Below are 23,127 nucleotides of genomic sequence, written 5' to 3' on the forward strand. Positions count from 1 at the left end.
GTGCTTTTGTACTTGAACTGTGCTCACTTTTTTCAGCCTGCAAGAACTTCCTTTTTTTTACTTTTTATTGATATTTTTGGCATGCTAAATAAATAAAACATAGAAATGAAAAATTAACAAAACAAAACGACCCAAAAAAGCATCAGCAGCAGTTCTGTTTGTGCCTGAATCTCAGGGCTGCTGGGCTGGGCTCATTGGGTTTGGGTTCCTCTCCAAGCCTGTGCTGCTGGCTGAGCACATCAGGAGAAAATAGCAGTTAAAGACAGTCCCAAAGCCCATCCAGGCACAGAAGGTCTTTCCGCACACCTGCTCGAGGCAATTCCAGTCCCATGCAGGTCTTACCTGTGCCCTGTTCACCAGCAGCGACTCCTCCAGGCTGGGGTTGCTCCAGGACATCTCACCAACTGTTTAAAACTGCAATTTTAAGCAGGTTTGGCTTTTTTTTTTTTTTGTAAACAACTTTTATCAGGAGTGTCATGGAGAACAACTGGTGAATGATGACAATAAATCATTCAGCGGCAGCGGGTCGGGACGGCTGATGGGGTTTCACGGTGACGTTGTGCTTTACAGGCTTCTCATTTAAAAAAAAAAACATCACGCTGGAGTTTCCTTATATGAATGTAAAGGTATATAAAGGTAAGAACTTGGTTATTCATTTGGCAGTCAAAGAAAACCTTTACATGATGTGTAAAGTGTGCAAAAATAGATGGATAATACATCTTGGGGTTCTGCTACCGCCAGGTCGGCTGAGAGGCAGTGTGAGTGATGCTGCGGCGAGGGGGTGACGCTGCTCTGTACATTCATGCACCTTCTGCTGCAGGTAAAGCCGCTCGGACGCGGGGGTGGGCTGGGTTCTAAAAGTCAAGCGAGGATGGAGAGAGCTGCCACGGTGCCCTGGGTGGAGACAGCGTCCCAGGTGACAGGGGACAGGACAAGAGGGAATGGCCTCAAGCTCCACCAGGGGAGGTTTAGGCTGGACATTAGGAAAAAATTTTTCATGGAAAGGGTCATTGGGTACTGGCAGAGGCTGCCCAGGGAGGGGGTTGAGTCACCTTCCCTGGAGGGGTTTAAGGGACGGGTGGACGAGGAGCTGAGGGAGCTGGGTTAGTGATTGATGGGAATGGTTGGACTCAATGATCTGGTGGGTCTCTTCCAACCTGGTGATTCTATGATTGGGTCTGGACAGAATGGCGCGGCTGTCAGTCCCCTGGGGTTGGTGGCGTTTGGTCTGCGAGATGCTGAGATGCGCTGGAGGCAGCGCGGCCCCTGCCACGGCACCTGAGGGGGCTGCATCGCCCCATCCCCTCCTGTCCCACAGCTGCTGGCGAGTCCTTCCCCATCCACGTGCTCCTCACATTGACGGCCGCAACAGAAAACCAACAGATGAAGAACATCGGGGTGAAAGAGCAGAACTCTGGGTACCCTGGGGGGTACCAGGAGGAGGAGGAGGAGGGTGGTGGTGCAGTTTTGCTCTCGTATTGACAAGCCCCATCAAATGCAAAGGACCCGCATCACCTTGGGGCAAGATTAAACACGGTCCTCCTGTTCACACAGGGTTATCTGCTGTCTGGTCTCAGCCACGTCCCACCAGCACCAGCAAAGACTTTCTCACTAGTTGCGGTATTCGTATAAAAAGTTAAAAGCCATGGGCTGTACGACCAGCGGCTGTTGGTCTGTCTGGGTCCAGGCATCCCTTTTCTGCAGAGCAAAGCCAGTGTGGGCATCGCCTTCCCCTCTGGCTGCCCATCCTCTTCTTCCTCGCCTCTCCCCGGAGCCCCTGGCAGGGCTGGGGGCTGCTGCTCACAGCTGGGTCTCGTCGCGCGTCTCGGGGTTGCAGGGACCCATCTTGTTGCTGCAGCTGCTCTTGCGGCTGTGGCCGTCGTTGGCCACGTGGGCCAGCGGGTCAGAGCGGATCAGGTACCTGTGGGACAGAGTTCCCCGGTTCCTTCCCAGCAGGATGGAGCTGGGAAAACTCTAACTGGAGTTTGGGACGTGTGGGGATGCCCCATGGAGCCTTGTCAGGCGCTGCTGCTCACGGTAGTTGTTAATCATCAAGGGGAAGAACTCCACGCTCCTGGGGAGGAGCAAAGCTGGGGCTGGGGTGGACAGGACGAGAGGGAATGGCCTCAAGCTCCACCAGGGGAGGTTCAGGCTGGACATTAGGAAAAAATATTTCATGGAAAGGGTCATTGGGCACTGGCAGAGGCTGCCCAGGGAGGGGGTTGAGTCACCTTCCCTGGAGGGGTTTAAGGGACAGGTGGACGAGGCCCTGAGGGACATGGGTTAGTGTTTGATGGGAACGGTTGGACTCCATGATCCAGTGGGTCTCTTCCAACCTGGTGATTCTATGATTCTATGGTTTGGGCACTGCTCGGGGGCTGGGGAGGAGGCAGCAGCTGCAGGTCATGGTGAGAAATCATGGCAAGCAGCGGGATGGGGGCACCGGGGTGGGTCTGGGGGCACAGGGAGTGCTCCTGCTTGGGGAGAAGCCCGTGAGCGGGTGAGGGCAGCACCTACACGATGTCGTTGAGCTCCAGCCGCGTGTCCGGCGGGGGATTGATCAGGACGTAGGACAAGGTGTTCTGGTGGTCGTTCATCTCGTCTGTGAGAGGAGGGGAAAGAGCGGCTGAGGATGCCCTGACGGATATCCCGACAGACGCCCCGGTGGCCCTCGCTCCCACAGCCGCCTGCAGCCCCCCTGGCTCCGAGGGGTCACGGCTCATCCCCAGGGACAGAAAAATGAGTCACTTTATGGAGGGAGGCCACGGGCAATGGTGTTGGATAGCTCTAAGAGGCCACCAGGATAGCTCTAAGAGCATTGCTGCCTCCTCCCTCCATGCTCCCCCAGCTGCTCCTGCCTCTCAGGAGACTGGCAGGTGTGAATCTGCAAAGTTCCCGCTCCCCCCACAAAAAAAAATTAAGATCTCTTACCTTGGTTTTGTGCAAAAAAAAGGGAAACAGGTTAGTCTTGCCCGTTAGGTACAGCACAATTACTCCAACCACTGGGTCAGGGCAGCCGAACCCTCCCCGGGCCGCTCGAACGCTCTGCCCACTTCTCTTCTCGCATGATTTAATTTAGCATCATCCAGCAGGAGGATTTAGCTCCATGACTGCTTCTTTCGCCTGCCCCAGGGAAACCGCCTCCGTGGAGTTTCAAAGCCATTTGGGGTGGCTCTGAAGCGCGGTGCCCACCCGTGAGCGGCACCCACGGGCGCTGCGGGGCCCGGGGGCAGCCCTGCGCCTTCTGAGATCCCTGAGAACAAGATCATGGATGAAATGAATGGGGATGCGAGGCTGCGGGCAGCCGGGCAGGGTGGGAGGTGGAAGCTGCGACAAATAACATCGTTTACAGACTGAGTGACCCGGTGTGGATGGACAGGATGGAGAAGGGACGGACAGGCGGACACCGGGGGCAGCGGGATGAGTGCAGCGGGACACCAGCTCGCTGCAAGGCTTGTCACTGGGAGGTCTCTCCAGGCACAAAGGCTCCTCTGAGCAGCGTTGGTGAGCAGCAGGACCAGGGACCAGCCTGCGTTAACTCCGGGTTTCTCCCTTCCACCTCCTGCTCTGGAGCGGATCCCTGGGGCGCAGCGGCACAGCTGCCCTGGGCGTGGGATGGGATGGCCAAGCCAGCACACAGACCAGGATTTCTGCTGCTCTTCAGCCTCAGGAGTGGGGAGAAACCTCTGAAGTGGGGCTTTTATCCAGCCGTGAGGTGATGCACAGCAGCACAAGCCACCTGCAGTTTGCAAACACGTCCCCCTCGGGGCTGCCCCCATCGTGTGTTTGGCCAGTGCATGTCCAGACGCACCCCTGGTTTTGTGTGGATCGCACACAAAGACACTCGTGAGGCCAAACCAGACCCTTATTTTGCTGCACACACACGTCTCTGGCCCCTCAGGAGGTGCTGCAGCTGTTGGAGGGCTGGGAGCACCTGCAGAGAGATGCTGTGTGGGGTCCCCAGCCCCATAGCGGGCGCCCCAGATGCTGGCTGGTCCCTCAAGCTGCCGGAGAGCTTTGGCCATCCCAGTGCTCAGCCTCGCAGCGAAGCAGGGGCAGGGGGTGGCGATGCTGGGGCGCGGGTGGCACACGGACCCTGGGACCCACAGGAGACACGGGGTTTGCCATGACGGGGGAGGCGAGGAAGGACCCTGGCTCGCGGCGGGTCCCCCTGCTCCATGGAAGCACCTTCTCCTCACCCCCATGCAGCCGAGCCAGGCTCTGCTAAGCCCACCAAGTACATTGCCGTGTCGCCCGCTGCAGCTCCCTCCAACAATTGCTTTTTGCGGGGTAGAGGCAGCGCTCAGCCCCAGCTCCCACCCCACGCGGCCCCCGGCAGCGATGCCACCGCGGGGACGTCCCCCCGAGGGGCTCGGGCTTCGCGGTGGGACACGGGCGCTGGCTCAGCCCCAGCTCTTCCACGGGACGGGACGATGCCAGCGGGGTCTGAGCTCTGCCCAGCACCTCCTGGCCAGCTGGCAACATACTCTGCTGCTCTGGGGCTTCCGTGAGCCCCGGCTGGGGCGGCTGCTCTGATGAAGGACACGGTTTAGAGGAAAATGCCAACTTTTCACCTTAAGCGTGGGCTGGTGAAGTCTGAAATACAGCTAGGCTGGGCTAGCGCTAATCTCTAGGCTGCTGCAGCAAAAAGGGGCCTTTCCAGAGCACTTTACACCACTGCCCACTGGTGTAACTGGTGCAAAAACCCTCCAGCTCCCACAGAGACCAAGAAGGGGCTCGGGGGTGTCTGCAGCACGGGTGGCACCTGCAGCTGCTGCCTGGCACTAAGCCCCGCACCTCCTCGGTTAGAAAAGAGCATCTCCTAATGCTAGAGAGCGGTCCAGGAACGCAAACAGAGGATTAGGAAGGGCTGCCCTGCTCCTGAGCTGCAGCTGACCCTCATACAGGTGAGAGGCCAAGGGGCTGGTGCAGGACCCCCAGCATCACCTTGCAGCACACACTGACAGCTCTGCTGCACTCAGCCTCCTGCAAATCCCAGCCTCACAGACCAAAACCAACTTGTAAAACAGAGGAGAGAGAGGTTTTTAACAACAGGGTTGTGATTTCCCTATAAGAATCCAGCTAGAAAAGGGTCCCTGAGCTTTTTGCCCAGAGGAATCGTGGCTGCCCCATCCCTGGAGGTTTTCAAGGCCAGCTTGGATGGGACTTTGAGAAACTGGATCCAATGGGAGGTGTCCCTGCCCGTGGCAGGTGTGGAACTGGATGGGATTTGAGGTCCCTTCCAATCCAAACCATTCCACAACTCTGAGACTTTATGGAGCCCTGTGTCTGCATCACAGGTCTCTTTTTTTTTTTTCCAACGCCACCCAACAAATTAGTGCTTGAAAGGCTTGGGTTTCTAAGGTGAAAACCGGCAAGGGTGTGGATTGGGCTTAGCTGGCATGATCTTGTTGTACGCTGCACGCCATGAGTCACGCGGGACTCCCAGGGAAAGGGAATTACCTTGCAAATATCCCAGGTTTACCCGATTCATCACATCACTGGCTGTTAAATTTGCTACATCCTCTACAGAACATACAGGGAAAGGCACAGACATAAACAGAGAGAGAGAGAGAGGTCAGCAAGCCATGATTCGGCAAATATCAGAGACGAGCTCCTGCACTGCAGCAATTAAATGAGCAAAGGAAAAAAAAAAGGAAAGGGGGAGAAGGCAGAGCAACACGTTCTTCCAAAACGCCATGAGTGTCCAGACACTGACGGGGACACGTGGTGACAACACTGTCCTGGGTACAGCGGCCAGGGAGCTCCGGTCCCACCCCAAAGGAGATGGGGCTGCACTCCCCAGCTGCCTCATCGCTTCCCAGAGCTCCCCCAGTTTGCTCCAGCAAGAATTTGTCGCTTCAGCCGGGAGAAGGATGCAAACTCTGACTCTAATCCAGCCAACGGTCCCCGGAGCATCCCAGAGGGATTGGCTGCAGGGCGGCCCCTCGGGATCCTCAACCCAACCCATTCGGAGCTGCAGCAGCTCCTGCATGCCCTGTGTGGGGTTTGCTTTGGGGGCACCTTATTTCCCAGCTTCCCAAGCCTGGCAGCTGTGTTAAACAGCTTTTTAATGCGGCAAATGCCACCAGCCACGCTCCAGGCTCTGCGATAGAGCTGCAGGGAGATGGGAGACCCCCAGAAAAAAGCAGTAGAAACCTGTGGGACCAGGAAAAAAGAGCAAGGAGGGATACACGGTTATGAGCCCTCGCCTGGTATGCCCTGTGGCTTCTCTGTCCTGCCCCAAGCAGGCTCCCCTCTTCTCTCACCGAAGGATGTTGGCCAATGCCACCGCCAGCCTGCTTGCCCTCCAGCTCCAACCCCTCTCCTGTGCTGCATTTCTTCCCATTTTCTCCTCCTCTTTCCCATACTTGAAGGGGGAAGCCAAGAAAAGAGAGGAGGAATTCCCTCCTGCCTTCCAAAATCAGCTCCAGCCCCAGCCAGGGCGCAGTGGAGCCTGTGTGGGGGCAGGGGCCGGCGCAGGGGGGACAGACGCTCTGCAAGGATGGAACAAACAGGCAGCAGCACAGGATGGCTCAAAAGAAAGAAAGGAAATAAAACCAACCAAAAAAAAAAAAAACCAACCAAGAAAGCTGTGGGCTACAGACTTCGTCGTAACCAAGGGGTGGGGAATCGTCCAGGAGGACACAGACACCAGCACCGAGGAGCTTCACGAGAAATGCGGCTGCACGGAGGGACCCTGAGCGCAGCCGCGTGGGCTTAATCGCAGCCAGAGACACTGGTTTCACACGCAATGAAGCAAACCACTCAGCCCTGCAGCTACCGAAATGCTTCCCATGGAAGAGTATTATGAGGGATTAAAGTCTATAACCAAAGGGGGGTGCACCAGCCGAGGGGCTTCACCTTTCCCTGCTGCACTATAAGGGCTCTCAGGCAGAAGGGGTTGGTTGACTTGGAGTCAGTGGGTCCTGAACCACCATTTCTGCAAGGCCAGAAAGCGGGGTGCAAGCGGGACATGGCGCCTCAAAGCTGCACGGGGACGCTCGGTCCAGCTGCAGGCAGAAGGGCGAGAGTTACTCTGCCACCGCAACCTCCCGCCTGGACCCATCCCAGAGCCCCGAAACGAGGGGGGCTGCCTGCAGTCGGGCTCGGGGCGGCAAGCGAGGGGGCTCGGCACGGTGGGACCCCAGCCGGCAACGCGCTCGTCTGCAGAAGCACAAGCAAGCTGGGGATCGAGGCGCTGCTCAGAGCCGGGTCCGGCAGTGCCCGCCGGGTGAGGCTTGGCGTGGGGTTAGGCTCAGCGTGGGGTTGTGCTTGGCGTGGGGTTAGGCTCAGCTTGGCGTTAGGCTCAGCACAGGGTTACCTGAGGAGCCCGCGAGCAGGATGCGTCGCTGCAGAGAAGCGCAACCGAGCGGCACTTACCGTACCCGGTTGTGGGCAAGCCCAAGTGCTTCATACGGTTTTTGACGAGCTCGGAAAGCTCCTGCCTCTCGGAGCGCCGGTACAGGCTGAGGCGCTGCTGGTTGATCCACTCGGCCGTCTTGCTGGAGTGCTTGTTGCCTTTCCTGCTCAGCCGCCGTGCCCACTGCATGCTCTTGCGCCGCAGCAGCGGGTGCTCCGACTGGTCGCTGGAGCATGAGTTCCTGTGGTGGCTGGTCTTGATGCCCCAGTGCTCCTTGACATCTTTTGTATCCTCACAGTCCTCCACATTGATTGAGATCTGTGACTGGAAGCCCAGTAGGTCACGGGGGGCCAGGGGGGAGTCAAAAAGAGCCCGTCCTGTCTCTGCTGGGGTGGGGTCTCTCCCATGGGATGGGACATCCTTCCTCTGATTCCCAAGCACTCTCCCATCTCTGTGCTGCTAAAACGACCTGGCCGGCAGATTTGGGATCAGCACTATCCAGTGGAGTCTAACGAGCACCTCTAACCTCTCTACCACGATCACCCCAAGGGACAGCTGTGCCCTTGTCCCCCGCCTTTCATCCTACAGCAGATGTGCTGCTGCATCTCCGAAACAGCAACGTGCACTGGTAAGCAGGAATTTATTAATGAAGCATCTCTATGAAAGAGATGGGTTGAATTTAAGTAAAAGTCAACTTTTGGCTCACCCTAGCCGCTTTCTACAAAGCTGAAACCTGAGGGTATTTAAAACAGAGCCTGGCTCGCTCTCCTGCTCCATATCCCTGTGGAAGCTCCTTCTTCTGGAGGCATTAAAAACCTGCCTGGATGAGTTCCTGGGCAACCCGCTCGAGGTGAACCCACTTGGACTGAATGGGTTCCAGAGGTCTCTTCCAACCCAAACCATCCTATGATTCTGCGATCCCAGTAAATGACACTTCATGACTTCTGTCCTCCCAGGCTGCCGAGGCCGCCCTGGTGCCCAGGGGCTCTTGGTGGCCAGAGGAGCCGCTGGGGAAGCCAGCGTGGCCGCTTGCCCGTGGTCAACCTCCCAATGGGGGGACCGGGCGGCAGCGCGGCTCAGCCAGGGTAATGCCCCACACCCCCCACGCGGCACTCACCTGCGCCCTGATGTCGTGGGGCTGCAGCATGGGAGAAGAAAGGAAAAATGAAGTCTAAGTAAAGCAAGAAGGCAGCCCCGCTGCGCCACGTGCCCCCCTCTTCCCAAGGACTCAGTGCCAGGCTGCTGCCCAGAGAGACAGGTATTCACACCAAGCCAACCCCCCCAGCTTGGATACCAGGACAACATCACCGTAACACAGACACGGAGCCGCTAATGAAGCCGAGGCAGAGCTTCACCTCCCCTCACTCCTCCCCACCGCTGCTGCAACCAGCTCCAAGATGCCTCATGGACCCAGCCAGCCCCATAGACCACGTCTCTGCCGGGCGGCAATGCTTCGCTGGGACCACCAGCCACCACTGTGTCCCTACCTCAGAGGTTGCAAACATGTGTGACTCCGTCCTGTAAATCCCGATGGGAATCTCCGCACTGGAGGAGCAGAGTTTCTGGAAGAGGCGGCCGTACGTCCGGATCCACAGGTCGTCTTCAGTGATCTTCATCTGCGCAACAGAGGACAAATTTCAGCTGCCCTGTGCCGTGGCAGGAGGTTTAACGAGGCCTAATGGTGGGTCCTGCACTTGGGGCACAACAACCCTGAGCAGCTCCAGACTAGGAGAAGTCTGGCTGGAAACTGCCTGGAGGAGAAGGACCCGGGGGTGTTGGTTGACAGCGACTGAACGTGAGCCAGCAGTGGCCCAGGTGGCCAAGAAGGCCAATGGCATCTTGGCTTGGATCAGACACGGCGTGACCAGCAGGGCCAGGGAGGTTCTTCTCCCTCTGTACTCGGCACTGGGGAGAGCGCTCCTCAAATCCTGTGTTCAGTTCTGGGCCCCTCACCACAAGAAGGATGTTGAGGCTCTGGAGCGAGTCCAGAGAAGAGCAACAAAGCTGGTGAAGGGGCTGGAGAACAAGAGGAGCGGCTGAGAGAGCTGGGGGTGTTTAGCCTGGAGAAGAGGAGGCTGAGGGGAGACCTCATTGCTCTCTACATCTACCTGAAAGGAGGTTGTGGAGAGGAGGGAGCTGGGCTCTTCTCCCAATGACAGGGGACAGGACGAGAGGGAATGGCCTCAAGCTCCACCAGGGGAGGTTTAGGCTGAACATTAGGAAAAACTTTTTCACAGAAAGGGTCATTGGGCACTGGCAGAGGCTGCCCAGGGAGGGGGTTGAGTCCCCTTCCCTGGAGGGGTTTAAGGGACGGGTGGACGAGGTGCTAAGGGACATGGTTTAGTGATTGATTGGAATGGTTGGACTCGATGATCCGGTGGGTCTTTTCCAACCTGGTGATTCTATGATTCTGTGACTGTGGATGATATTAGTGAGTCACCATGTGACCTCTGGGGAGGGAGGGGAGGATGGTGGGTGATTCTGTGCTTATATGACTTGGCCCGATGTTTTCAACCCAGAGGAACTTGAGCACCTACCGCACAGAGGTAGCCGGAGCCCGGCGTGGTGTCCAGACCCAGCAGCAACCGAGTGATGGTGATCATGTAGTCCTTCACGAACGACTGGAGGAGACGTTGGGGCAGTTATTCACTGGGAGACGCAAAGGGGCAGCCCCAGCTGCAGGGATGAGTTACCCAACGCCCATCGGGCTCTCACCTGGTAGAGCAGCGTGTCCAGCATGCTGATGCTGAAGACCCTCCCAGCCGCAAAGGGCAGCCGGAACATGAAGGCCAGGTTGGAGCCGTTCTCACGCTCTTTCTGGGAAAAGAAGGGGAAATGGGAGCACTCACAGGCAAACTCCTTTGACAGGGGCTTGCTCACATCCTTCCTGAGCATTCAGCAAAGAAAAATCTGTGTCTCCACTGCCCCCCTCACTGCAGTCACAGCATTAAACCTCATTCAGAGGTCCGGTGTGCTCACCGCAGCAGTAAACAAATCCAGAAACACACAGAAGAAGGTAGCTAGTCCAAAGATTGGCTGCCCACTTATTTGTTTGCTGCAGGTTATCTCATGTAGACACACACTACGGTGGCTACAGCAAGCAGAACAGCACAGAACCTCGAGCAGCTCAAACATAATCGCTCTTAGCATTGACTTCCCAGACCTTGTGTGCAGGGAAAGACCTTCTCTTACCTTTTCTAGCTTGGAAAGGGCTAGGGAGTAACTGTCCTTTGCTCTGAACTGCATGAACCTCATGTTGGAGGGGTGGGTGAGCTCTGTGATAATGCTGAGGCTGGGGAAGAGCCTGCAATGGAGAGAGACCTGTTGTCCTGCAGCTCACTCAGAAGTGAGAGCACTCCCTGCATTTAAAGCCTGAAGAGGATCAAACCCACCCCTGTTCCTGTCTGAGGTCAGAAATAGCCAAGTTTCCTAGAGCAAGCCCAACGGCAGATGTGTCCCACCGCCTACAGCCACCACCACAACCACCAGTCTCCTTCCCAGTCTTGCCTCCAGCAGAGGGAATTGGCTGTGATGGAGCTGGGGCAGCAGTTCCCTCCTCACCTGAACATGGTCTGGACGTTGACGATCGTCTTTGCGTCCGCCATGTAGTCCTCCTCGGCGCTCATCGTGCTCTCCTTGTCCACAACCACCAGGTTGTCCGCGTAGATGATGCCGCACTGCAGCAAGCTGTCCAGGCTGGGCAGTTCCCAAAGAGAAGAGCGCAGGGTCAACCCTTGGAAATGACACAGGGAAGCTGCACACTGCGACGTGCAGCGCTACAGCAAAGCCCAGGCTGCTCCCAACCACCTGCTCTTCACCTGCTCCCATCCACCACGGGGTGTGCGACAACCCGAGAAGCCAAGGGTGGACTCAGATCTACAGGACTAACCCTGGGGCTTCTCATGGGATGACCCGAAAGTCCAGACCGAGGGAAACGCAACTCATTTAGGCATCACCGTAAGTAATGACAGCCACACGCAGAAACACCTACTTGTCGATCGTGCCCTCCATGTAGTAAACCATGGGGAAACAACAGATGGCTTCCAGAAAGTGGTGCTCAGGCCTGGAGGAAGAGCAGCAGAGAGCAAGGTGGTTCAGCAAGTCAAAGACAAAACCTACCCAGGAGTCCCCAGGGCCAACATCAGCCAAGGTATCCAACACTGGCACTGCCAGGCCCCCTCAATCCCATCCCCACAGTCCGAGATGCCCATCCAAACACAGGGGAATCATAGAATCACCAGGTTGGAAGAGACCCACCGGATCACCGAGTCCAACCATTCCTATCAAACACTAAACCATATCCCTCAGCGCCTCATCCACCCGTGCCGACAAAGGCTCAATGTGTTGGAAAACATCTGTGGAAAAGTACTTGCTTGTTGTCCAGCAGCAATACAATTGGGTTCAACTCTTTGCGGGACCGGTAGTAGGCACGAAGCGGGACAATGAAATTATACAGTCCGTTCCCAGCCGTTTCTGCTGAAACGATGATCAGTTTGTTCTTAAATCCATAGGCTTTGGCGTCTTCGAAGCTGTTGTGCTTGCAGCCCTGTGGGGTGAAAAGCAGCACAGGGACTCAGAGCGTGGCTCTCAGCTGCCCACCCACCACCCCAGGCGGCCGCCGGCATCGCGGTTTTACCTTGTCCAGCCTCAGGCAGCAGAAAGGGGCTTTCTCGGGTAAAAGATGGCACAGAGTCGGGGAGCTCCCGATGTAGGGGGAGTTTGGTGGGTAGCCCTTCACATACCTGTAGCAGAGAGAAAACTCAGCAGCATGAGGAGGACACAGGGAGAGCTTTTCACACATACAACACTCAGAGACTGGGAAAAACATTTAAAAACAGCAGACCTAGGGCTCAAGCCCATCATAGAATGGTTTGGGTTGGGAGGGACCTTAAAGCCCATCCAGTTCCACCCCTGCCATGGGCAGGGACACCTCCCACTGGATCAAGGTTCTCAAAGCCCCATCCAACCTGGCCTTGAACATCTCCAGGGATGGGGCAGCCACCTCTTCTCTGGGCAACCTGGGCCAGGGCCTCCCAATCAATGGCAAATGCTTTGTGAAACTATCCCACAGCAGCTGGAATTTTTCCAAAATACACATATTTAGGAATTGCTTTTGCTATGCAAAGGGTCTGGAGATCACAGAATAGGCAACATTCCCAGCACAGGTGGAGGAGGCAGCAGATAGGACCATCGAGGGCAGCTGAAGAATAATAGAACAGTGAGATCCAGGAGGGGAGGGCGATGCTGAGCCAGATAAAGAAGCAAAATTTTGGTACTTTTTCAATTTGTTTTTGTGAAAAGATATTTTAAAAATCACTGTTTGGTTTTTTTTTTTATGGAACCAGAAGCAGAAATTTTCATCTAAAGAGCAGCTACAAGTAGACATGAATTAGAAGCCAGTTCTTGAGTTTGCAGATACTCAGTAAACTCCCTACATCGCTGTGACAGCATCCGAAGAGGTAACCAATAAAGCAAGTACTTCTCTGGCTGTCGTAAACTAACAGCTTCAAAGCTGGATTTAATAATTATTTTGCATTTTTTATTTATGTGCAATAGAGAGGAGTGAAGTGAAGTGAAGCCGGTGAGCGTAGCGAGAGGACTGACGGAACAACCCTGCCCATTCCCAGCTGTGTCTGGCTCAGTGCAACTTTGCTGATACCCAAAGGAGCCTTCAGGAAGGGCTCAGGGAAAAGCAGAGATTAGCCATGTTACAGGTGTTGGTGTGGTCAGAAAAAGCTGGGAACAGCTCAGCCTAACCATCCCTTAGGTACCACTGAACGCCCACCAGTGGTCTGCATCTCTCTGAAACCAGGGACAGCTCGACCGGGTGGGCAACTCACTCTACAACTGCTGACCCCTCCTCATCCGACTGCGTCATCTCATCTTCTGACTGGTCGCTGAGCAGGTCGCAGGGCAGCAGGGACGAGGTGTCCGCCAGCTCGAGGACGGGCGCGATGCTGGGCCGGCGGTTGCCCGAGCCGTTCTCCGCGGGCAGCGCCAGTTTGCTGCTGTTGGCGGGGCGGCACTCCGTGTTCTGCAGGTCCATGGCTACTGTACCTGGACACAGCGGGGAGGAAGCACAGCAAACACGCTATAAGGAGGGGAAGGGATCTGTGTCAGCAAAGCATCACGCCCAGGCGCTCCCACACAGGGATAAAGTGGAGCATGTGGGACTGTATGTCATGCCTATTAAATGCAACCTGCATGAAGATAACCTGCTTGTGGGCACAGGGAGAGCTGGCACAGCACCCACCAGTGACCCCTGCCTGGGCGTTGCTGCGTGGAGCATCTCCCCGGGACACAGCTCAGGCAGCTCCTGTGGGGGCTGCAAGCTGCTGGCCCCAGAGAGAATCATAGAATCACCAGGTTGGAAAAGACCAATCAGATCATTGAGTCCAACCATTCCTATAAATCACTAAACCATGTCCTTCAGCACCTCGTCCACCTGTGCCTTAAACCCCTCCAGGGAAGGTGACTCAACCCCCTCCCTGGGCAGCCTCTGCCAGTGCCCAATGACCCTTTCTGTGAAAAATCTTTTCCTAATGTCCAGCCTGAACCTCCCCTGGTGGAGCTTGAGGCCATTCCCTCTCGTCCTGTCCCCTGTCCCTTGGGAGAAGAGCCCAGCTCCCTCCTCTCCACAACCTCCTCTCAGGGAGTTGGAGAGAGCAATGAGGTCTCCTCTTCTCCAGGCTAAACAACCCTGTTTGTCTTGGCCAAACAGCGATTTTTGGATGGTTAGGAAAGCAGGGAGCTTTCCAGTAAGCAAAGCCCAGGCACTGGGCTCACTGGGCATGTGATTTCTCTCCCTCCCATTACCCTTTGCCAAAGGTCCCTCTGCCAACGAGCCCCATAACGAGAACACTGACAAACGTTGTTCAGCAAAGTGCTTATGGCTTGCTGGGGGATAATTCATGCAAATTGCTGCTCATGAGTACAAATGCATAAATTATTTTCCTGAAATATAATCCGCTCGCGTAGCGCAGTCTCTCCGGGCGGCCCCAAAACTCACTTTCCCCAAATGCAAGCGGGAAGTAATGACTCATGGTATTTTTGATTTGCAAAAATGCACCACTCGCTGCCGAGCAAACTACACTCTTTGTCGGGTTGTGAATCATGAACACGATTTAGGACACAGCCAACAGCATTTGTTCTTCCAGTCAGGGCTTGGGGGATTTATGCAAGTGCTGTTAATGATAATTGGACATCACAAGCTTTAATAATGATATTTGAACTTGCTGAGAGCAGCCAGGGTCCAAGTAGCAGGGTGTATTTCAATGAGGCAGTCAGGACAGGGAATGGAAAGGGATTTTTGGTGGCTTCCAGCAACAGAATCATAGAATGCTTTGGGTTGGAAGGGACCTTTACAGCCCATCCAGTTCCACCCCCTCCACAAGCAGGTACATCTTCAACCAGACTAAGTTGCTCAGAGGCCAATCCGACCTGACTGAGGTGCAAGGCATGGCCAGGAGTTTGCAAAGTAAAACCAAACCTGGGGAAGGAGATGAAACCAAACCTGGAGAAGGTGCCGAGTAGCGTGTGCAGGATCCTACCCTGCCCTCCTGGGAGGTCCCCCCGACTCACCCATGCTGGCGATGATGCTGTGCACAGGCAGGCGGGATGGGCCGTCATAGGTCCCCCTCCCTGCAAACCCCTTCTTCTTCTGCTTCTCCTCCTGCTTGAAGATGAAGGCGGAGTTCTCCTCCTTGGTGATGTTGATGTAGAAGCAGGTGTCGGATGCTGCCATGATGTGCCGCGGGCCGGGGTTCAGCAGGATGCTCTTGTTCTCCTCCCTCCGGATGCCAATCAGGCAGACGCCGTACCTGTGCCAGGAGCACAATGTGGGCATTCACGGCTGGAGAAAAGTCCCTCTGGGGCTTTGACACAGCACAAAGGACCTTGTGGCATCCTCCAGTCCCAGTCCCAGCCCTCCAGAGACACGGACTGGCAGGTACCCCCTACCCACCACCTCCCTGCCCTCACTTCTTGTGTGCGTGGAAGGCGGCGTAGGTGAAGCTCTTCCCCTCGTACTCCATGAAGAACTTGCTGTCTCCCATCCGGATGTGGTAGACCTCATTGCCCGAGCAGCGCCCGTACATCCGCTGCCACTGCTCCGGGGACTCCTGGCCCTCCCTGCAACGACAGCAGCAGCGCGCTGGGACGGGACCCCATCACGGTGCTGGGTGGGACCCCATCACGATGCTGGGATGGGACCTCATCACGGTGCTGGGAGAGGACCTCATCACGGTGCTGGGATGAGACCCCCTGGCACCAGCACAGATCCCAGCGAGCTCCCAGAGCAGAGCGACACAGCAGAAGTGCTAATAAGCACCAGAGCTCTGTTTAGAGCAATGGGGGTGATGTTACAGCAAGGCATTGCCACAAGCTGTCAGTGTTCACAGGGTGAGGACAAGCTCGTTTTCATTACTGATTTTAAGTGCCTTTTTGTTTAATGAGGGCTCCTGGGGTGCACAGAGACTGGGTTCAGAGCCTGTGTTGGCAAACATCTCTGACAGCAGGGCACGAGTCCTCTGGGAAGGATGTTCTGTAACTCTTTAATCTCACATTACCCAAAATTCAAACATTTCTGACTGACCAAGAGGCACAGGACTCACACCACTCGCTTTACTGGGCTGCTGAAACTCCTGCCAGCTGTGCTTTGTATAAACCCACCAAACAGCCTGCAGGTCCGGGTTTGCCTAGGCTGTGAATTTAACTCCCCAACAGCAGGACCATGCCAGTATAAAGGTGATATTTTTGTTCTCATTCTCCGGAAAGGTGGTGTCAGCCAGCCCATCCACACTGGTGTTTTCCCTCTAAGAGATCAGCTTTGGCTCCTGACCCAGCTGGGGGTCCCAGGTCCTGCTGTGCTCCCCAAAAACCCACCCAGAGCCTCCCCCAGTAACTTTGCCATCGCTCCATGCTCAGGGATGGACAGGGATGGAAGGGCAGGGATGGGTAGGGATGGGCAGGCAGCACTTACTGTCCCCGGGATGTGTGCACCAGCAACGTGATGAGGGTGGAGGTGGCGGGGCAGACGCAGTTCAGCGCCAGCATAGCGTATTTGCACTCCTCTTCGCAGACAACATGATCTGAAAAGCAGAAGGGATGGATGGTCTCCTTGGCACCCAGGGATGCGGGAATTTCAGGGTGGAGTTAGGGGCTGGGTGCTTCCTCCCCCTCCCACTGCTGCGCAGCCCCTCCGACTCACCAGCAAACTTGACGTGAAACTTGTTTTCGGGCTTTAAGATCTGAACGTAGAGAGGGCAGTTTGGAGCAAAGTCTTTCACAGCCCAGGCTCTCAGGATGGTCTGGTGGTCCTAGCCAGCAGAAGAGCAAGAGGCACTTGTCTGATGGCTTCTTTTCCCTAATGCTTCTACACTGGGATGCACTGCAAGGCACCCAGCAAGGGCTCCTCCAACACCCACTGCTAGCGGGGGATAATTGCCCTCCCCCTGTTCCCCAAAACCCGGCACTGATGGGAAACTGAGGCAGCAGAGAGAAGGTGACCCCGTGGGGTCTCAGATGGTGGCACGCCCCCACGAGTCCCTGTGAGGTCCCCAGGCCAACTCTGGGTTTCTCTGCAGTCACTGCGTGCCCACAGAGACCCTTCGGCAGCATCATTAGGAGTCCAAAAGGAGGGAAGGGCCAGGCAGCACCTTGGCAAGGGAGGGAGTGTGGCACTCCTTGCTCCTCACTTTACAGCAAAGACCCCTCCAGTGGGGCCACGTGGGCTCAGGTGGACAGAAGCCACCTCCACAGCGTGGGCAGCATCCCTGGCACCGGCTGGCAGTGAGACCTGTCACCGCTGCCACCCCACCCCTCCCCCAGGGCTCCCAAACTGACATCTTCCCAGCTAATTCCCTGCCTGGGCTGGGGTAAGATTGCACCAGGCAAGGAGATTTAGGGGTGAGTGGGGTGCCCAGGGGACAGAGCTCAGTCCTCCACCCCACGTTCTCACCCCAGCTGCCTCCTGGCACGATCCTGTGCCAGGCAGAGGTGAGACGCAGTGATCATCCTGATCCCTTCCAGCCCAAGAAATTAATAATCCCCAACCATGCCACCACCCAGCCCTGGCTCACCGCCGCAGTGCGGTCCACCTCGTTTCGGCTGCTGAGAATGAAGCAGGCTTCTCCGTTGTCCATCCTGCAACCAGAGAGCAGAAACCACATGAATCGCAGAGGCCGGCCAAGCCAGGCATCCACCCGCCCCAGCCTGGGCACTGCCAGCCCCTCTGAGACCCTAGGAAAGGCACACAGGGGCATCCATCAGCGTGCATCTGGGCTGACATCCCTGGGGACCCTCTTGGCTCGGCAACGCGGCAGGACCGGCCACGCCGTGGACGTGCAGGATGCCCCTCTTGGCTCTCTTGATGCTCACTTGGCTCTCATGAGGTCCTGGTCCTTCAGCGCAGAGCCCTGGAGGTAGATCACCCGCTGCGACCACAGAGGGATCTGCAGGACCCGCCGCACCTGGATATCCATCTCCGTCGGGCAAAGTATCACCACGTAGTAATCCTGAAAGAGAGAGCCCGGCGTGAGTCCCGCATGCACAGCGAGCTGAAGCACGGGGTTTTGCTCCTGAATAAAGGGATTTTTGGGGCTTTTGTGTAACACTCCCTGTTCCAGAGTCCTGGAATGGCCTTGGAGACCCATCAGCAGTTTCTCTGTTCTGCATAATAAAGGCAAAACAGGCACATCTGACTATGGAGTTTGGAAGGAGCCTCTTGCAGTTACTGCAATGAGCAGGGTTTTAAAGCTTGAATGTATGGAGTTGAGGCTAAGCGATGGTGAAGAAGCATAGAGGAGTGTTGGAACGAAACACGAATCTGTAACACGTCTGTGATGCTCTTGTGCTGCAGAGCAGGAAAGGCACAGGCACTTGAAGACCACTTATTATGTGGGGAACCTCCAGTAAGAGCTGCCTGAATCCCACTGAGGTTTAGCGATTACACGCCTGTCTGAGATTCTTCATCCAGCAAAGAAAAGTCCCTCTGGTCCCTCTCCATGTGCCCACACAGTGCTCTAACAGCCTGGCCCAAGATCAAGCAGAGAGAGCCCCATCACTGAGGTGACAAAGTGAGGTGTCACCTCTGGCCAGTGCAGCAAGTGCTTCCCAGGGCTGGGCTGGATGGTTTTGACCTTATTCCTCACCCCACCCACTGTATCCAGGCAGGACACTGGCCACCAGTAGCACCCCGGCCGTGCCCCTGGCAAGGGCGAGCGTTGACCAAGCACAGAGGGCAACATGCCTGGTCCTCACCTGCAGGCGCGGGTGGGCATAAAACTCGTTGAGGAAGTCCATGAGGAGGTCGATCTTGAGGGAGCTGACACAAAGGACGACGTGTTTCTCTGTCTGGGCGCGGTGACGGCTGTAATTCCCTCCAGACTTCTGCCGCTCCATCCACAGGTAAACGAGCTCCTCGAACTGCAAACGAAGGCAGAGAGCTGATGTCCCCATCGGCAGGGCTGCCCGGGTGCAGGCTCTGCGTCCCTCTCCATCCGTGGCCGCTCAGGTCTAACCTGGAGCGGCAGAACGACCAGGGCGACACAAATCATTATCACGACAAGGAGCTGGGAGGGCCAGATCTTTGGTGTCACATCTCCGTAGCCCACAGTGGAAAAGGTGACGATGCAGAAGTAGAAGGACTTGAAGAGGGAGAGCTTCTCACCTGCTCTTTCTAAATGCTGGATACCACAGGTCCTGAGGGGAGAAAACACACGTCACAGCCAGTGCTCCCCTGCTTGGGAGACAGACAGCGCCCACAGCACCTGCTGAGGTCAGTGGGGAACTCCAGAAGGTGACTTACACCCATGTTCATGGAAGAAATCTGTTTATAACATGCTTCCAGCATCAGCAGTGGATTTGTCATGAACAGAAATGATTTAGCTAATGGCACTTACAGATGAAGGAGTTGGTGGCCACCAAAGCAGCGTGGGGAAGTCTAGGTCCTGGGTGATGGCTCACAATGAGACCATTGGCAATAAGACCACCACGGCAGCACATTGAACATCACCCAGGGGCTAAAAACCAAAACACCGAAGCCAGCAGCCGTCCCAGAAGGCTCCGGAGGGACCTGGCCAGCGGGAAGGGCTCTCGGTTACAGGGCTGGATGTGCTCCAGCAGGCAGGAGGCAGATCCCGTCGCTCACTCCCTGCCCTTGCAAGGCTGTGCTGCATAGCCACCTCGCTCCCCGTGGACAGGCAGGCAGAGTTAACTCCACAAACCTGCAGTTTGAAAGTCATCTTGCTGAACACAAGTGTCATCGGAGTTGTCCTGGACCCGAATTGTAGCCCTGCCACATCTGCCAAGAAACACATCCCTGGCCCCAAGGGGCAGGAGGTGCCACAGGACGGGAGCAGCAACGAGCTCCAAAATTGCATTAGTCATTCACATCAGAGGATCATCTTTATTGCCAAAGACTCAGGAGCCTAAAAGCTTCATTTCCTGCCCGTTTAGCAACTTAATGGTATTATGTGCTTGAAATCCAGACCGAGGGAGCCAGAGGAAAATTCAAGAAGTCTAATTCAAGGCTAAGCACCAAGCGATGAGAACTGAATCCTTCATAAAGCGATGCCCTTGTTGGCAACGTGGGAAAATAAAGGGCCCAGTTAATTAGCAAGAGCCCCAGTGGCCTGTTACACAAACGAGCTCAGCAGCCGTGGTAACGATGGGGAAGAAGAGCATGGTTGGAGCCAGCAAGTGCAATGGGTCATAGTGAATGAACCAAGGTCCCCACGGCAAGCTGCTGTCCTTCCCCTTGACCCTGCAGCACTTGCAACCCTGCTCTGAGCCTCATGTCCACATCACCCATCTCACTCCAAAGCCCTCATCCTTACATGCGCCCATTAGAAGGTTTCTGTTAAAACCATACAGTTAGGGATAATTAGTTTCCAAAATAGGAATCGATCTTCCCAGTGCTCAGTGCGCCGGGGAGTGAAGCAGCACAGAGAGGACCCTGGTGCTGAGATGTTGGTTGTGCAGGGGTTCTTCCCATAGCGACACCAGACGTGGCGGTGTCCAAGCCAAAGTCCATGGACAGGAGTGGAAATCCAGGGTCCACTCATGACCACGGCTCCCCCAGTTCCCAAACTCAGCCCGAGGAACTGGGACTTGCCCCTTTAGTGAAAGAAGAAAGCCAGAGACTTGGGAGTTCAACCCAGTCAGCAGCCCCAAACCTCTTGGGCTGAAAAACCAGGCTAGAAGACACTGCCTGAAGGCTGAACATCCCCTGCCTTCCCAGATCACCATGTTACATCCTGGCAGTGCCATCCCACCACGGCTGGGAAGGTCCCACCCCATCCAGCTCCACCAGTCACACCTGGGATGTTCAAAGCTGGTTTCCCCAGGTGAAGGAGATGGTTCAGTGAAATGAAGAGCAACACTCACCCCGTGAAAACGAGACACAGGAGGGTGCAGATCAGAATAAGCACCTGGTTGAACATCGCAGACTGGGTCCTCTGTATGGCTCGGTGCAGGTCGTTCTGGGAAGAGAGGAAAGGGCTTTCACCAGCTCAGAGAGGCTGAGGGCAAAGCACTCCCCCAACACCAACTGCTCTCTGGCTGCCTCTAGCAGGACCCCCATCCCGGACACGCCACCCTCAGCATCCCCGGGGCGGAGGGACCCAGGGCGAGAGGGTTGGGATGTGACTGGTCACTCACAATCATGTTCTCCAGAGCGTACTTGGCAAGCCAGCAGTTCAGAAACACAGGAATGAACAAATTCCGCAAAGGAGGCCAGAATATCTGTGAAAGCAAGAGTTATTCGCAGAAAAATCCATGTTCTCTATCGGAAAAAGCTATAAGCAACCAATTCAAGCCCTGTCAGGAAGGCTCCATCTCCAAATTAGGCACTGGCCTCTGCCACCGATGCTGCCCCGCTCCCTCAGCTGCAGCAAAGGAGCTGAAAAGGGAGGATGGGTTTGGGGATAACGCTCCACTGGAAGTCATTATGTTGAAAAATATTGAAGAAAACAAATCTCCTGCCAACTTTAGATACTGCCTGGCCAGACACCCATTTTTCCTCATTTCGCCACCAAAACTACTGTACTTATTAAACTTCAAGCTGCTTTAAAATGTCACTGGGAAACACTCACTGTGATAATAAACGGCACCGTGTTGATCATCTCAAGGATGAAGGAAATGCGAAAAATCTGTTCCCAGATGTTCCCCTGAGGGATTGAAACCAAATAATAATTAAACAAGTTTCAAAATGATAACTAAAACACTCCCACTCTGCTGCAGACCCTGCTAGATGGAGGAAGAACACCAGAGCAGCAGAAACACGTTCCAGTTTGCCTGCGGTGCTGGGGGTGGCTACGCCGGAGTCGCTAACACGTTTCCAGAGTGTCCAAGAGGGAATGGCCTCAAGCTCCACCAGGGGAGGTTCAGGCTGGACATTAGGAAAAAATTCTTCACAGAAAGGGTCATTGGGCACTGGAACAGGCTGCCCAGGGAGGGGGTTGAGTCACATTCCCTGGAGGGGTTTAAGGGACGGGTGGACGAGGTGCTGAGGGACATGGGTTAGTGATTGATGGGAATGGTTGGACTCGATGATCCGATGGGTCTCTTCCAACCTGGTTATTCTGTGATTCTATGATTCTATGACATCCCTCTCTCCATCACGGCTGCTGCCCAAAGCCACAGGACAACAATGCTTTGTGAAAGGAGTGAGAGTGACAGTGACTGATACAGGTCACTGGCATCCAAACCAAGCGGGTGGCACAGGGCTGGAGTCTTCTCTGCCAGCTGTCCCAGGGCCCCTGAGGAGATGCCATTTGTTAAGGTCACTTTTCATGGCCATTTTAAGGGGCTTGGATCCAAAGGAGCCAGCCTGTGCCTCTCCCTGTCTGGCTCGGAGCAGCGCCGGCTGCCTCCGGAGGCAGCAGACGTGGCACAAGCAGGGGTCACGCTGCCAAGCTCAGCTCCAGCTCCTCAACCGTAGGAAACAGCGTGTGTCAATCTGCCCCCGCATTAAAAAAAAAAAAAGCAGTGACCCTTTGCAAAACAGGTCTGAATTTAAATGAAGGTGGCAAAAGAAGAGATTCCCCAGCTCTGCTCTGACAAACACTTCTCCAGCAGCCCGAGGGGGAAGGAGAAAGGAGAGCAGCCGCAGATATCTGAGACGTTGGCGAGACAAACGTTCTCTCAGGATGCTTCAGGCTTCCGACAGCTCAAAGACAGAAATGAATTCACGCCGGGGGGTCAGACCCAGCCTGCGCATCACTGTCCACCGCCCGCCCAGGGCGCTTACCTTGTAGCTGAGATAGATGAGCAGCATGGTCTCCAGAAAGCTGATTAAAGCTATGCTGACCTGCAGAGACACACAGGCGAAGGCTGCTGAGGGCTTGTTCGAGGCAGCATCAGAGGCTGCGAGTGCCTCTGCTGAGCCCTCCCTGCCTCACACCAGGAGAAGCCCATGGGTATGGCAGACACAGCCCTGTTCCTTTGGTTTCTCTGCGCTTGTTCGTGTGAATGTCCATGATACACAAGCAGCAGGGATGCAGGCAGCCCCGAGCAGAGGTGACGGGCGCTCAGCCCTCCTGGAAGTGATTCCCTAGGCAGCTGCCCAGCCTGAAAACAGCCCTTAACTGGTACAGCTCCATCCAGGCTGGAGAGTAGCTGAGCCACCCTCATGATTTTATCTTCGTAGAGCTTTGTCCTCTCCTATCAGCCCCCAGGATTCTCACCCAGGGCCATGTGGCTGCTCCCAGCAGAAGCCCTACCTCATTCCTCATTGGAATGGTTGGACTCAACGATCCGATGGG

The 23,127-nt window shown here is 55.7% G+C and overlaps 1 protein-coding gene across 2 annotated transcripts in view; it reads right to left on the reverse strand.

The window, feature by feature from the left end:
- Positions 1–1,272: 1,272 nt before the first annotated feature.
- The window catches only part of KCNT1 (potassium sodium-activated channel subfamily T member 1), an 84,873-nt gene continuing 63,018 nt past the window's right edge, over positions 1,273–23,127 (reverse strand). Inside the window, exons 7-32 of one of the 2 annotated variants that reach the window (XM_069873348.1) lie at positions 22,614–22,673; positions 21,457–21,531; positions 21,023–21,106; positions 20,750–20,844; positions 18,883–19,063; positions 18,623–18,787; positions 17,741–17,877; positions 17,443–17,506; positions 16,572–16,680; positions 16,344–16,452; positions 15,344–15,493; positions 14,945–15,183; positions 13,204–13,420; positions 12,000–12,105; positions 11,737–11,909; positions 11,355–11,426; positions 10,925–11,059; positions 10,556–10,667; positions 10,079–10,180; positions 9,901–9,984; positions 8,851–8,979; positions 8,481–8,501; positions 7,384–7,687; positions 5,464–5,526; positions 2,518–2,602; positions 1,273–1,921 (exon numbers count right to left, since the gene is read on the reverse strand). In XM_069873348.1, the coding sequence (XP_069729449.1) occupies positions 1,801–1,921; positions 2,518–2,602; positions 5,464–5,526; positions 7,384–7,687; positions 8,481–8,501; positions 8,851–8,979; positions 9,901–9,984; positions 10,079–10,180; positions 10,556–10,667; positions 10,925–11,059; positions 11,355–11,426; positions 11,737–11,909; positions 12,000–12,105; positions 13,204–13,420; positions 14,945–15,183; positions 15,344–15,493; positions 16,344–16,452; positions 16,572–16,680; positions 17,443–17,506; positions 17,741–17,877; positions 18,623–18,787; positions 18,883–19,063; positions 20,750–20,844; positions 21,023–21,106; positions 21,457–21,531; positions 22,614–22,673 (3,192 nt within the window). In that variant the 3' untranslated portion in view covers positions 1,273–1,800. The remainder of the gene's footprint in view (positions 1,922–2,517; positions 2,603–5,463; positions 5,527–7,383; positions 7,688–8,480; positions 8,502–8,850; positions 8,980–9,900; positions 9,985–10,078; positions 10,181–10,555; positions 10,668–10,924; positions 11,060–11,354; positions 11,427–11,736; positions 11,910–11,999; positions 12,106–13,203; positions 13,421–14,944; positions 15,184–15,343; positions 15,494–16,343; positions 16,453–16,571; positions 16,681–17,442; positions 17,507–17,740; positions 17,878–18,622; positions 18,788–18,882; positions 19,064–20,749; positions 20,845–21,022; positions 21,107–21,456; positions 21,532–22,613; positions 22,674–23,127) is intronic. The other variant, XM_069873349.1, reaches the window with a different exon arrangement.

The sequence above is a fragment of the Phaenicophaeus curvirostris genome, chromosome 20, assembly GCF_032191515.1.
Source record: "Phaenicophaeus curvirostris isolate KB17595 chromosome 20, BPBGC_Pcur_1.0, whole genome shotgun sequence".
Classification (NCBI taxonomy): Eukaryota; Metazoa; Chordata; class Aves; order Cuculiformes; family Cuculidae; genus Phaenicophaeus; species Phaenicophaeus curvirostris.